General features: G+C 39.9%; 1 protein-coding gene across 1 annotated transcript in view; it reads right to left on the minus strand.

Annotated features, from left to right (window-relative positions):
- SH2D1B (SH2 domain containing 1B) overlaps positions 1 to 13895 on the minus strand; it is a 33060-nt gene that overhangs the window by 8397 nt on the left and 10768 nt on the right. Inside the window, exon 2 of the mRNA XM_036753189.1 lies at positions 2497 to 2560. Within this exon, the coding sequence (XP_036609084.1) occupies positions 2497 to 2560 (64 nt within the window). The remainder of the gene's footprint in view (positions 1 to 2496; positions 2561 to 13895) is intronic.

A 13895-nucleotide genomic window follows, 5' to 3' on the forward strand; every position in this document is an offset into this window, starting at 1 on the left:
CAAATGTGAGCCTGAGCGCTAATGTTAACAAGATGGAAATTAATTTTTTTTAATTTATTTTTTATTTTTAGTTTACAACACTCAGTTCCACAAGATTTTGGGTTCCAAATTTTCTCTCCCTCCCACTCCTCCCCCCAAACCCCACAAAGGGCATGTATTCCAATGTAAGTTCTACATATACCTTCACATTGAACTTGTTTACATAATAGTCCAGTTGTAATGAACAATTATAACCAATGGAATGAATCATGAGAGAGGAGAAACGAAACCAAAAAAAAAAAAAAAAAGAGAGAGAGAGAGACCAAAAAGTTTGCCCCAACCAGCATTCAGACTCCATAATTCTTTCTCTGGATGTGCATAGCTTTTTCCATCCTGAGTCTTTTGGAGCTGTCTTTGAACCTTGCATTGATGAAAGGAGGAGTCAAATCTATCAAAGTTAGTCCTTACAGACACCGTGTGTCTGTAATCGTGTATATTGATTTGGTTCTGCTCCCCTCACTCAGCACCAATTCATATATGTCATTCCAGGTTATTATGAAGTCCATCTGCTCCTCATTTCTTATAGCACAATAGTATTCCATTACATTCATATACCACAATTTGTTTAGCCATCCCCCAATTAATGCGCATCCCCTTGATTTCCAATTCTTTGCCACCACAAAGAGCTGCTTTAAATATTTTTGTATATACGGGTTCCTTTCCCACTTATATGATCTCTTTGGGATATAGCCCTATAAGTGGTATTGCTAGGTCAAAGGGTATGCACATTTTTATAGCCCTTTGGGCATAGTTCCAAATTGCTCTCTAGAATGGCTGAATTAGTCCACAACTCCACCAACAATGTAATAATGTTCCAATTTTCCCACATCTTCTCCAGCATTTATCATTTTCCTGTTTTGTCATGTTAGCCAATATGACAGAGATGTGGTTACCTAAGAGTTGTTTTGATTTGCATTTCTCTAATCAATAGTGATTTAGAGCATTTTTTCATATGCCTATAGATATCTTTAATTTTTTCCTCTGAAAACTGCCTGTTCATATCCTTTGACCATTTCTCAATTGGGGAATGACTTGTACTCCTATAAATTTGGCTCAGTTCTCTGTATAGTTTAGAGATGAGGCTTTTATCAGAGATACTGGTTGTAAAGATTTTCTCCCAATTTTCTGCTTCCCTCCTTATCTTGGTTGCATTGGCTTTGTTTATACAAAAACTTTTCAATTTAACATAATCAAAATTATCCATTTTGCATTTTGTAATGCTCTCTATTTTTTGTTGTGTCATGAATTCTTCCCTTTCCCATAAATCTGACAGGTAAACTATTCCTTGCTCTGCCAAATTGCTTATAGTATCAGCCTTTAGGAAATTCAATTTTTAAAAGACATCCAAAGCATTCTTATATAGAAAACTAGATTTGAGGAGAATATTTGCTTTGTAAACACCCCAAATAAGAGAAATATAACAAAAGTAAACAAATATAGACAGCAACCAAGGAAGGCATGGGTAATTAAACAAATAATCCCAGAAAAAAGGGGGAAAACTAAAATGATTACGTTTAGGAGGACTGAAGCAGAGCATGAGATAAGAAGATAGGAGGTTGGAGTTAAGAAGGAAGTTCAGATTCCTGGATTATAGCTATACAACAGCGAGTGATAATATGCCTAAAGATATTACTGTCCCTGAGTATGACTGATATAAAGTGAAGATGGAGGCTATGAAAGTTTAGGAGCTTGATACGTAAGCCAGGGTATTCTTGAGGATATCTGTGCATATACTGGAGTACCCAAGTATCCAGGCAAGGATTGGAATGATTGGTGATAAAAATAAAGGAGCAATCCTAAAAAGAGAAGTTGCTGAAAAAATAATGGGAAAGGAGCAGCCTGCAAGTGAGAGTGATGATCAAGGAATAATCTCCTCCTCCTCCTCCTCCTTCTCCTCATGGCCCAGGTCTTCGTGGGACATGAAAAAGGAGTACTTGAGAGTGTGGCCAGTGATGCCTGGACTTATGGATAAAGCTGTGTTTCTATTAAATGGAACAAATGAGAAGTGAATAAATCTAAGATAAAGAGCAAGCTTGTTAACAATAAGCTAGATGTTCCAGAGGGTGCAGCACAGAAATTATAGATAGACTTGAGTGGGGCAAGTGACAGTATAAAGAGACATAGCAGGAAAAGTGATTAAATTTGCCATTCATAGCATAGAGGATGGCCAATTGACCAATAACCTCACCCTCTAGGGTCCAGCAATGAGAGACCATGAATGTGGGGCCCCTTACTGCCTCTGACTCCCAGAGGCTCAAAATTTCTTACAGTTCAGACCATATTACCAAAGGAAGAAGAGGGAGTAATTGGGTCCCTGGGAACTGGACTGTTGCACTGAATTGGAATTGTAGCCCGTCCCAAAATGGCCACGTAGAAGACTGCACACCCAGAAGATGTATATGACACACATACCTCTACTTCCATCTTTGCATTATGACACTAAGGGGTTTTTCTTACCTGTATCGTGTAGTATCCATATTTTTCTTTTATGATTCGGTATGTGTAGATCTTGTTTTGAAACCTGTGGAAAAAAAACTGAGTGAATTACACTATACCAGAATCCAGTCTACGTAGCTTCCAACCCCACGGTGCTTTCCTGGTAAGATGTGCTGTTTTAGCTTTCAGAAAGCTGAAGTCCCAATTTTGAGGCCCTTAATATTCTTGCAAGATTAAGAAACACATTTCTTTGGCCAGTGAGCTTGAATTCTTTGAATTTTGGCAAAAATATAGGATGGGACACCAAAGAGATCCTGGAAAACAGTGAGAAAAAGGAAAGGTGGGGAGAGGATTCTGAGAAGATAGTGGAGTAGGTCAGAAAATTCCAAGCTCTCAAGATTTTTTCCCCACAAAAAGAGATAAAATAGTGCCTTGGTGAGCAACCAGCTGTAAAAAATAAATAAGTGTAGTAGGTGCAGAAAAGAGGTCCTCCTGGGATAATCTAAGAAGATCTGAAGAAAAATCCTAGGATGAAATTTGGTCCCGGTGAAGAGTAAACACCTCCAGGCTAATTCTGCTTAAACAATAAGTGGCAAGTCCTGAGATTAGCTGGGTTAGGAGGCTGCCTCAGCTCCAGCCACAGGAACTTTTACCCCCTGGAAAGTGAGGGGAGTTGGGTATCTGAGCCAGGGAAGATTGAGGGAACCTCTGATGAGAAGGAACACTAGACCCAGCTGTGCTACAGAGACCCATCTGGGGGCAAGAAGGAACCAGCACATGCTTGGTGAGTGCAGAAGCAGTGGGCTGAGCATGCTGCTGGCTATAGGCACTTACAGGAGGCTGGAGGTCTAGGTTCCAGGCCAGAGGGAAGAACTGAAGGAGAATTTGAAGCCAAAGGCATCATCCCCCATACCCCAGAACTAGGGGTGATTACAAAAATTAAATTGATAACAAAGAAAAAAGTGCACAGGCAAAGGAGAAAGAATCCAACCATAGAGAGTTACTATGGGAATAGAGAAGACAGGTTCACCTTCAAAGGAGAATACTGAAGCAAAGAAACCCTCTTCTACCCCAAAGAGTAATGTCAAATGGTCACTTGCCCAAAAAGAATTCATAAAACTTTTAAAAAAACTATAAGACTTAAATGAGAGAGATTGAGGAAAAACTTTAAAAAAAAAAACAATCCAAGAAAAACAAGAAGACTGTGAAAAGAAAGTCAACCAATTAGAAACGGAGATCCAGAATCTTAATGTGTGGAACAAGTGAAGACCTGTCATAAAAGGGAACAAATTAGATAAATAGAAATAAGTAGGATAGTGAGTCCCATTTCTCTACTTAGATATTTTCCTTTCTGTAAAGCCATTTCTTTACTTAGAAGTTTTCCTTTCTATAAGTCAAGCTAGTGACCGTAAAGACCCCGAGGTTAAGAATAGGACACAGGATGTTCACATCCTGTGTATTTACCTAATGGTGAGAGGCCTGAAAGAAAGAAGGGTAGAGGTGAATAAATCAGCAACCATAAAATCCTCTGAGAGTAAGGATAGGATACAGGATGCTCACCTCCTGTGCATTGACCCCAGGATAAGGGACCCTCGGCTTGGGAGAAGAATGGATGAAAAGCTGGAAAGCCAGGTGCAATGTAGATGTGCAAGACCAGTTAGGTATATAAATGATGGGAGACAAGGTGTAAGGGTGCTGGGGATATCCGTCACAGATGTAAGGGTGATGGGAAAGGCTAGTTTGCCACAGATGTGAAGATGAGGTAACCAACAACTGGCTTCTGCCTGTCACAGATAACCAAACCATTGTCATTAAGATAGATTTATCACTTCAGATTGATGGGAGAATGGGATAAGAATGGTGGGAAGGTTATGTCTATCACCTGCTTGTCAAAAATAACCATACTATTTGTTCTTTGCCATTGTCACTGGGTAGATTTATTGTGTCCAGATTGTACCCTCAAAGCTTACTTCTTCAAGCTGAGAGGAAGGAAGTTGGGAGGGGGCATTGCAGTTAGGGATCTATATAAACACCCCAATTCTCTGTGTCTGGTACACTCTGACACTGAGAGGTGCCTGGAGTTGTCCTTTCCTGTGGGATCATAATAAATTTTCCTTTCTACTTTCACCTTGAGATGCCTCTGTTTTTAATTCTTGGATTCGTAAATCCATGCCACACATTAAGGAAGAAAATGACTCCTTGAAAATCAGAATTGGGCAAGGGGAAGCCAGCAAAGTTATAAGAGATCAATAAATAATAAAATAAAATATAAAGAATGAAAAATAGAAGAGAATGTGAAACATCTCATAAGAAAAACAACTGACCTGGAGAACAGATCAAGAAGAGAAAACATAAGAATAATCAGACTACCTGAAAGCTATGATCAGAAAAAGAATCTTGATGCAATAATACAAGAAATAATTAAAGAAAAGTGTCCTGAAGCATTAGAACAAGGGGGAAAGTAGAAATAGAAAAAATCCATTGATCACTACCTGAAAGAGATCCTATAAGGAAAACCCCACAGGAATAACATAGTCAAATTCCAAAAACCCCAGTTCAAGGATAAAATATTAAGAGTAACTAGAAAAAAAAAACAATTTAAATGTGGCAGTGCCAGAATTAGAATCACACAAGACCTAGTAGTGATGACACTAAAGGACCACAGGTCTTGGAACACTATATATCAAAGAGCAAAAGAACTGGGGTTCTAGCCAAAAATATCATACCCAGTAAAGTTAAGCATAACCCTGAATGAAAAAAAAAAAGATATTTAATGAATTGTCAGACTTTCAGGATTTTGTTTAAAAAAAAAAAACACTGAACTTAATAGAAGATTTGACATACAAAGCCAAGAAAAATAGAAGGTACATACCAAAAACTAATTACAAGGGACTCAATAAAGATAGATTGTTTATCTTTTATATATGTAAAACATATGTCTAAGATTGTTATTGGTAAATAAGTAGCTCATAAGAACGAATGGGGTAGACCTGAGTATGATATGACTTTAAAAAGTAAAGCCATTTAGGAATAGCTAAAAAGAGTAATTATCTTATGCAAATGAGGTACAAGAAGAAGAAGAGACACTGTGGAATTAGATGGAAGAGGAGGGCTATTAGTTCTGGAACCCTATTTTTATTGGAAATGGGTTCAAGAGGGAATAATACATATATATCTAGAAGAGTATAAAAGTCTTCTAAGTTCAGAAAGAAATAAAACATTAAGGGGATAGGGAAAGGGAAGAGGATAAGGGAGGTATCTTTAGAGAGGAAGGTAAGAGAATGGGTTAAAGGGGGGTATAGAAGGGTGTTTAGATCAATGGCAATGGGAGGATGAGGGAAGGATCCTTGGGAGGGGAGGTAGGTTTAGTAGTTGGAGGGCAAGAGATCAGGTAGAAGAAGTAAAGTAGAGGAGTCTAGGGGGATAGAAAATAAGAAACATGCACAAACAAAAACAAAGATCAGGAGTAGATTTTGTTAGGGAAAGTAAATGTCTATATGCATGTGTATTTATATATGTGTGTATATATATATGTGTGTGTGTATATATACATACAATATATATGTATATACACATACTTCTGCACTTAATTGTAGCCTTCAGGGGAGGGGGGCAGAGGAAGTGGAGGAAAGAACAAAGGGAAAAGTGCACAGCAGAGAACAAAAGAAAGCTTATGAGGAAGCCAAGAAAAGATGGACAGCTCTCAACACAACGTGTAGTATTTATTATACAGGCTGTCTTGAAATGGAAATTTATTGCTATATATTTTGAATTCTCTCCTATATTCTACTGTGCACATGACATGCTTTTCTTACTTTGTATTTAAGTTTCAATGTTTAAGTTTATGATATACTTCCCTTTCTTTTCACTATTCTGTATTTGAGTTTTGGTGTTTGAGTCCAAATTTTTTTTTAAAAGTGCAAAAAAAAAAAGGTGACTACAAAGAGCCAGGCTGGCTTTATCAGAATAGTTCATTCCAGATTAATCTCATTTCCTTTCTTTCTTTCTTTTTTTACAGGGCTGCTAATCTAGTAGATTAGGATATAGTTTACCTGGCTGTTCGGCAATGCTTTTCATAAAAGGTTCTCATAACATTCTTCTACAGAAGATGGCTAGAGATGGATAAGATGATGGTACATTTAAATGGATTCAGACTAGTCGAAGAGCTAAACTCAAAGATGGATGAGTTGTTCCACATGCTGAGATAGCTGTTAATGGTTCAATACCAATATGGTAGAAGGCTTCCAGTGAAGGACCCAAGGGATCCAAGCCTGGCCCTGTACTGTCACCATTTTTGTAAATGACTTGAGAGGCATTGTGCTGAAGTGAATGGAGATATGACCTCAAATCCAGGAAAACCTGGGTTTAAGTTCTATCTCTGACACATCTTGGCTGTGGAATCCTGAGTAAATCACCTAACCTCTCAGTGCTGTAGGCAAATTTCCATAAACTACACAAAAGGAGCTGACATCCATTGGTAGATAGGCTTTCCTCATCTGGCGGTTCCCTGGATCAATGAAATCAGAGATCTAGCCCCTATCCTTATCAGTCAGTAAATAAACATTTATTTAGCACCTACTACATGACAGGCATTGTGCTAAGTAATGGGAATACAAAGAAAAGTAAAAGACAGTCTTTGCTCTCAAGGCCTCACAATTCAGAGGGATAGATGACACACTGGATGACAAAATCAGGATCCAAAATAAGCCTTAAAGGCTAGAAAATTGGGCTAAATCTAATGAATTGAAAAACAATAGAGATTCACATGAAAGAGGCAAGAAAAAGCTTTTACAACGGAGGGGAAGAGGGAATGTGTTCCATGTGGAGGTACCTCAGTGTTTGGATGTCACAGACCAGACAGCATAGGGCCATGGAATCTTGGGAGAGTGGAGGATAAAATAAATGCTGGTGGGGTGCGATTACATTGAAAGGGGTTAACTAGTGGGGAAAGAGGGATAGAGCACACAAAATGGGATGAAGAAGCACCAGGAGTAAACCTCACCCAACACGCAATGCTCTCTAGGGCTATAATTAGTTCACATTCAGTTAAATTCAATTCAATTTATTAAGCGTCTACCATTTGCCAGGACCATATGATATCTTGGGAATATAAAGCCAAAAATGGAAGTCTCCACCTTCTAGGAATGTATATTCTATTTAGGGTCGAAAGGGAACAATGCATAAAGAAATGAGTAAGTACAAAATGTATATAGCACCACCTCGACTTACTCCTCCAATTTGCAGTGACACTGGTATAGAAGTACAATCATTACAAAGCATACTAGAAGGAGGAGGAGACAATGAGGAAGATGATGACCACCACCACCACTACCACTGCACTTTCCTATGAATATACACAGAGTACATGGGAAAAGGCAGGCACAAACTTAAAAACTACATTGGTAGAGAGGCATATGTATATGCAACACATCTAGTCAGGTCAACTCACAACTCTGGAATAGTAGGGCCTCAATATTCTTTCTATGGAGAGTTTTTATGAAGTTCACCACAAATCAGGATGTTTGTATCAATGATAGACAAGTTGTTCCATATGCTGAGACGGTTCCTCCATGTGGTTGGCTAGTACTGGGCTAGAACAGGCAGCTTGCTCTGCCCTTGAACGGCTGGACTAGGCTGGGCAGGTTGCTACATTGTGGCTGCCTGGATGAGGCAGGTTGCCAAGCTACTGGGCCCTTCCCTGAGCATGGTACCTCTCTCTACTGACCATGTTGATCCATTCTTCAAGGGGCAGCTTTAGCCTCTGGCTTGTTACAATACTATTTTTATGCATTGTCACAATACTGTTTTGATGCAGCATTACAGTGTTCTTTTCAGAAGGGAAAGGATCCTTACTATAAAATTGGTGGAAAGCTCTCCTCTTTGACTTCCTCAACCTTAGGGCTGACATTTGTTGCCAGGCATCAAGAGGTAAGAGAGGGCTAGACTCTTAAATGGTTCTTTCTTGTGGAGAGTGGGTTGCTTCAATGAGGAACTATATCCTTACTTATTTTTTTTATTTCTTTTAAACACAAGTATTTATTGATGGATTGAAGAATATAATTTTAATGCAACAGTAAGGCACAACCGCGGATTAAAACAGTTTGCTATAGAGCCAAAGGGGAAAATGCATTTTTTTTCTTAAGAATCTCAAATATGCAAGTTGTGAAGCCACTAAAGTACCTCTCTAGCAGATTGCATCATTCAGTCTTCCCTTTTATACAATTCCTATATTACTTATGGTGATCAGCCTGCTGTACTTCCCCGATAACCTGTTGGAATATTACTCAAATGAATGACTGGGGACAAAGGAAGTGAAATCATCTATGCCCAGGAGCAAGATCATTGTTTTATTGGTCTCTTGTAATTGAACTATTCAAGTACCAGACCCCTTTGGAAGTATGGTTTTCCACCCTTCTACCTGAAAGGGCTTTCTATTTACATGTCAGTGTCTCTGGTTTTGCCCTTTCCAACTCTAAGCTTTGCTGAAGTTTCAAAAGATTACATCCTTCATATGTACACAAAGTAAACATGGGGCAGAACACTGACTGGGAAAAGGTAGGGGAGTGATATGGTTAGATTTGAACCTTTGGAAAATGATTTTGACAGCTATGTCAAAGATGGGTTGGAGGGAGGAAAGACTTGAGTCAGGGAGACCAAACAGGAGACTGCAGAAATAGTCCAGGTAAGACGTCACAATGGCTCTCAGCATGGGGGTGAAAATGTGGGTGTAGAGGAGAAAGGTATAAACAACAAACCTCAGCGCCTAATTGGGTATGGAGGATGAAGGAGAGAAGGGAATCAAGGATGTCACTGAGGTTGTGAGCCTGGGGGACTGGAAGAATAGGGAGATCTTGAACAGAAACAGGGAAATTGGGAAGAAGGATAGCATTGAGAGAAAAGATAATTGGTTGTGATTTAGAAATATTGAGCTCGAGATATGTATAGGACATCTGGTTTGAAATGTCCAATTTTGATGTGGAACTGGAGTTCAGGACAGAGGTTTGGAATAGCCATATAGATCTGGAAATTATCTGTATAGAGAACAGTTATATTCGCAGGAAATTGGTGAGGCCACTAAGAGAAAGAGTATAGGGAAGAGAAGAGGCCCAAGATAGAGTGCCATGGTTAGGGGAGCATGGCATGATAATCTTGTAAAGGTAAAAATCTTTGAATTAACACCAAGAACTTTAAGACCTAGGGGGCTCACTCAGTACCTACACCCACGCCTTCCCCAGCCTCCAATAACTACTCTTCCCTATCTCTCTCTCCCACAGCAGGAAGAACAAACTCACAGACTTGTGCCTGGCCTCCACCAGAGACCTCCACCCCATAGGCCCCAAACATACTACTGGAATATTCTTACCCCCACAAGAAAAACACAGTCTCGTTATGCTATGCACTGAGGTTGGCTTTTTTTTTTCACAGTTCTATCATTTTTTCACATCAAATAACATTTCCTGTCTACTCTTACCACATACAGAAGGTCAATACCATAAGTTCCTGGCCAAAATTCCATTGTGTCATTTCCTGCCTTCATGCCCAATCCTCTCCATCGCTCTCATTGTGAGAACACAGGTATTAGTAATGTCAATTGTGGCTTCTTCTCCATTGCACACTTACTCATTTCCATGAGTTGGACTAATGATGTTCCACAAAGCAAGGCCACTGCCAAGCCCCCAAGAGTCCCCATGATAATCTTTATGAACTAGTCTGGGAGCACTGTTATAGGAGAACATCCTCTAGAAATAAGGGAAAGGGAAACAGGACCACACCCAGGAATTATACTACATTTTGTGTTTATGATGACAGGGGTGACCAGTGCTGTGCTGGAGCCATCTTGAACCAGAGAATCAGAGAATGTGGTTTAATTTTCACCATGAACATTTACACCACAGAAATAGGCACATGATATAAACCAAGGCTTGATTTATTGGTTTGTTGATTGTCTAGACTTAAGAAAGTAATGGAGAAGAGGTTAATAATTCAGGTTAAACTTATAAATGTGTCATGTGTAGATTTCTAAGTCTGGAGAGCTGATTGTTAAACATTCACCAGTACACCCCTGGTGGCAACTCATACTCCTTTAGTTTCCCAAGGATTTTCTCTTACACCAAATAATTCAGTGAAGTAAGTGGAGCAACAATGATCCTGCTGTTTTAGATGAGGAATTGACATCCAAAGGAGTGGGTTGATTTGTCTACAGTACCATTAAATGTCAGAGCAGGTCCACATCTCAAGACCCAAGTCCAGGAGTCTTTCCAGTCTACTGCTGCTCCCTTATATATGTTTATGTCCCAAGAAACATGACTTACCTAATGTTATATCTAGTCAGCCAATAAGCATTTATTAAATATTTACTATGAGCCAGGCACTGTGCTACGTGTCAGGGATCACCCTGATCCATCGAGGTCTCAGGAAGCATGTCTCAGGGCTTGTGACAAGGTTCCGTTTCTATCCAAAGGGTCATGGGTCTTTCTTCAGGGTGGTGTTTTGACAAATCTCTATCAATCAGCACTCCTCTTGATCAAACACATCTCTGAATATGGGTCATTCAGGCACCACTTTTGGTGGCCACCCAGGAGCAGATTGATGGCTGGGTCCTCCAGTGGGTTTTTATGCCTTAGGGTATTTATAAATTACAAATAAATTCCGATTGGTGATCAATTATCTAAACTTATGATGAAGCGAAACCCTGTTAGCTTTAGTTTCCTAACATCACTACAAGTTATTTGTCAGTTATTTCTCAAATTTGGGGAATCCACGTTATCACTCTGTAATTGTTAGATTTGAGAGATACACATGTCATTGCCAAACCATACCACTCAAGTCCTTATCTTATTACAGAAAAACAACTTACAGTAACAATTTCTCTATCACCAAATGGAGTCCTAAAACAAAATGGAGCTGCTCAGCCTACATTAATACAGTTGTTCACACAACACCTAGCCTCCAAAGACTTCCACTAATGCGAATTCTACTTTTAGATAGCTCTCATTCTTAAGAGATACTTCCTTTCACCGAGCAGAAATGTGCCTGTCTGCAGCTTCTACCCACTGCTCTGACCTCTGTGCTATAGGCCCGAGAAGTCTCTTCCCCTTGCAACATTCCTTCAAAAACTATCAGATTTTCCTTAACCCTTCTTTTCTCCAGGCAAAACATCTCCAGGTGCTTCAGCTGACCCTCATATGGCGTGGTCCCTCATCATCCTCACTGCCATCTGTTAATCCCTCCTTAACTGTGGCATTCAAGACTGAAAACAGTACTTGTGACGTGGTCTGAGAATGGCAGAGAGCATTGGGACCATCACCTCCGTCAGTCGGGACCCTGTTTCTCTCATAACATAACTTAGCACAGCATGCACTTTCTTTATGGCCGTTATGACTTATTGACTTATTCCAGACTTGCAAGTCCACTACAACTCCCAGATGTTTTTCTTAGGAACAATTATCTGTGCACACCTGTTCCCTTCTATACTCACAAAGTTGACTTTTTGACCTCTACATTTACCTCCATTGAATTTCATCTTGTGATATTTAAACAACCATTCCAAGTTGTTGAGGTCTTTTTGGACCTTGGTTATGCTGTCTAATGTGTTCTCTGTCCCCTTTACCTTACAAGAGATATCTCAGAGAGTGTTTTCAGAGATTCCTGGGGTGACAAAAAAACCCACTGCTTTTAATGTCTACTTTAGCAAAACTTCTAAAGTTAAAGGATAACCTCCGGAAGATCAGCTACTTAGTTTGTTGAAGGTCAATTATTCATATGTCTGTGGCTTGTATGGCCAGCCTCAGCCACCTGCTGGCTGTGTGACCCTTGGCAAGTCACAATTTCACTGAACTTAGTTTTCTCATCTCTAAAATGGAGATTAAAATAACACCTTCCTCACCGTTGTTGAGAGGACCGTATGAAGCACTTTGTAAATCTTAAAGCACTGTGTGAATACTATTAATATCATTGTTATTATTATTATTTGAAAGGCTGTATTGTGGAAGAGATAAGACTTAATTTCTCCACTATGCCATCTATCCAGCTGCCACATATCGGGGCAAATGAAAAGATCCTGTGTCCCATCAGCCATGGCAGAAAAGCAGAAGGAAATGCATCTTTCATGTCATTTCCATTAAATGCATTGATGATATTGAACCATTGACGGTACCAAGGACCTGGATGGAGAGAACTTTCTTGCCTGGGTCTGCAGCAGGTGCAGCTGCTGAGAAGGTGGAGTCTGTAGCTCCTAGAGAGGCAATGGCCAGCTCACACCTTCACACAGGTTGCTCCCCTAAACAATGGCTGTGGGGTCCAGCAGGAACCAGCTCACAGATCCATTAAATTACCTAGCGTGTCCATTAGACTGTGAGCTCCTTAAGAGCAGAGACCTTTTGTCTTTGTATCCCCAGCACTTAGCACAGTGCCTGGCGCATAGTAGATGCTTAATAAATGCTAGTTGACTAACGGACTGCAAGGCACTGAGTTAGGTACAGGGAATTCAAAGAAAAAATGAAAAACAGTCCCTGGCTTCAAGAGGCTTATATCCTACAAGAGGAGTCCAATATTTACAAAGATGAGTCAGACAACATGAAAAGGTTGAAAGTGCTAACAACTAAGGTGGTCAGGAAAGGCTTCCTATAGGAGGTGGCACCTGAACTGAGTCTTGAAAGAAGCTAAGGATTTTAAGAAGTAAAAGTAAGGAAGGAATATATTCCATGGCACAGACTATGAACTATGGTTCATAGGGCAGTAGTGGGAAATAGGATGTTGAGTCCAGGAGACAGCACATAGGCCAGTTTGGCTGGAACACAGAGCTTTCAAAGAGGAATTCTATGAACTATCTATAAAAGTAGGCTATAAATTGATCCAAACACAGGGTGTGAAGGAGTCTACTGCTTCATTCTCTAACCATCAACAGTGTGTCGTCAGGATCCAAGCACTCTGACTAACCAAGGAGGACATGTAGATCCATCTGACAACATCGAGTACCAGCTGTTTGCAGAGTACTGATGAGATCACATGCAAAAAAGGATATTATTCTTGCCTTGGAAAAATCTAAAATCTTAACGGGATACTGGCCCTACCAGGAGAAGAGGAATTAGAAAGCTCACTGGTACAGCTTCCTGCAATAGTGCCAGAACGGCATGGGCCAAATACTAAAAGGTGATGATGAATACTGCCTTACACAGCAGGTACACTTTGGGGACATGAAGCCCTATTTTTCAACAGGTTGCCAGGAAAAGCTTGAGTACACTTTCTGGGATGTGTAAAGCAACAACTTTTATGTTAAGTTTTAAAGCATTTGTCAGGAAGTGGGTTAAACAATCCCAAGCCAGGTAAAGAGATTGGAGAGAATACAACAGAAGGTGATGGTAAAGTCCAGAGCTAGGAAGACTAGCTCTGGAGTAATGGAGACATACTAGATATGTTCA

The sequence above is a fragment of the Trichosurus vulpecula genome, chromosome 4 (assembly GCF_011100635.1).
Source record: "Trichosurus vulpecula isolate mTriVul1 chromosome 4, mTriVul1.pri, whole genome shotgun sequence".
NCBI classification, from domain to species: domain Eukaryota; kingdom Metazoa; phylum Chordata; class Mammalia; order Diprotodontia; family Phalangeridae; genus Trichosurus; species Trichosurus vulpecula.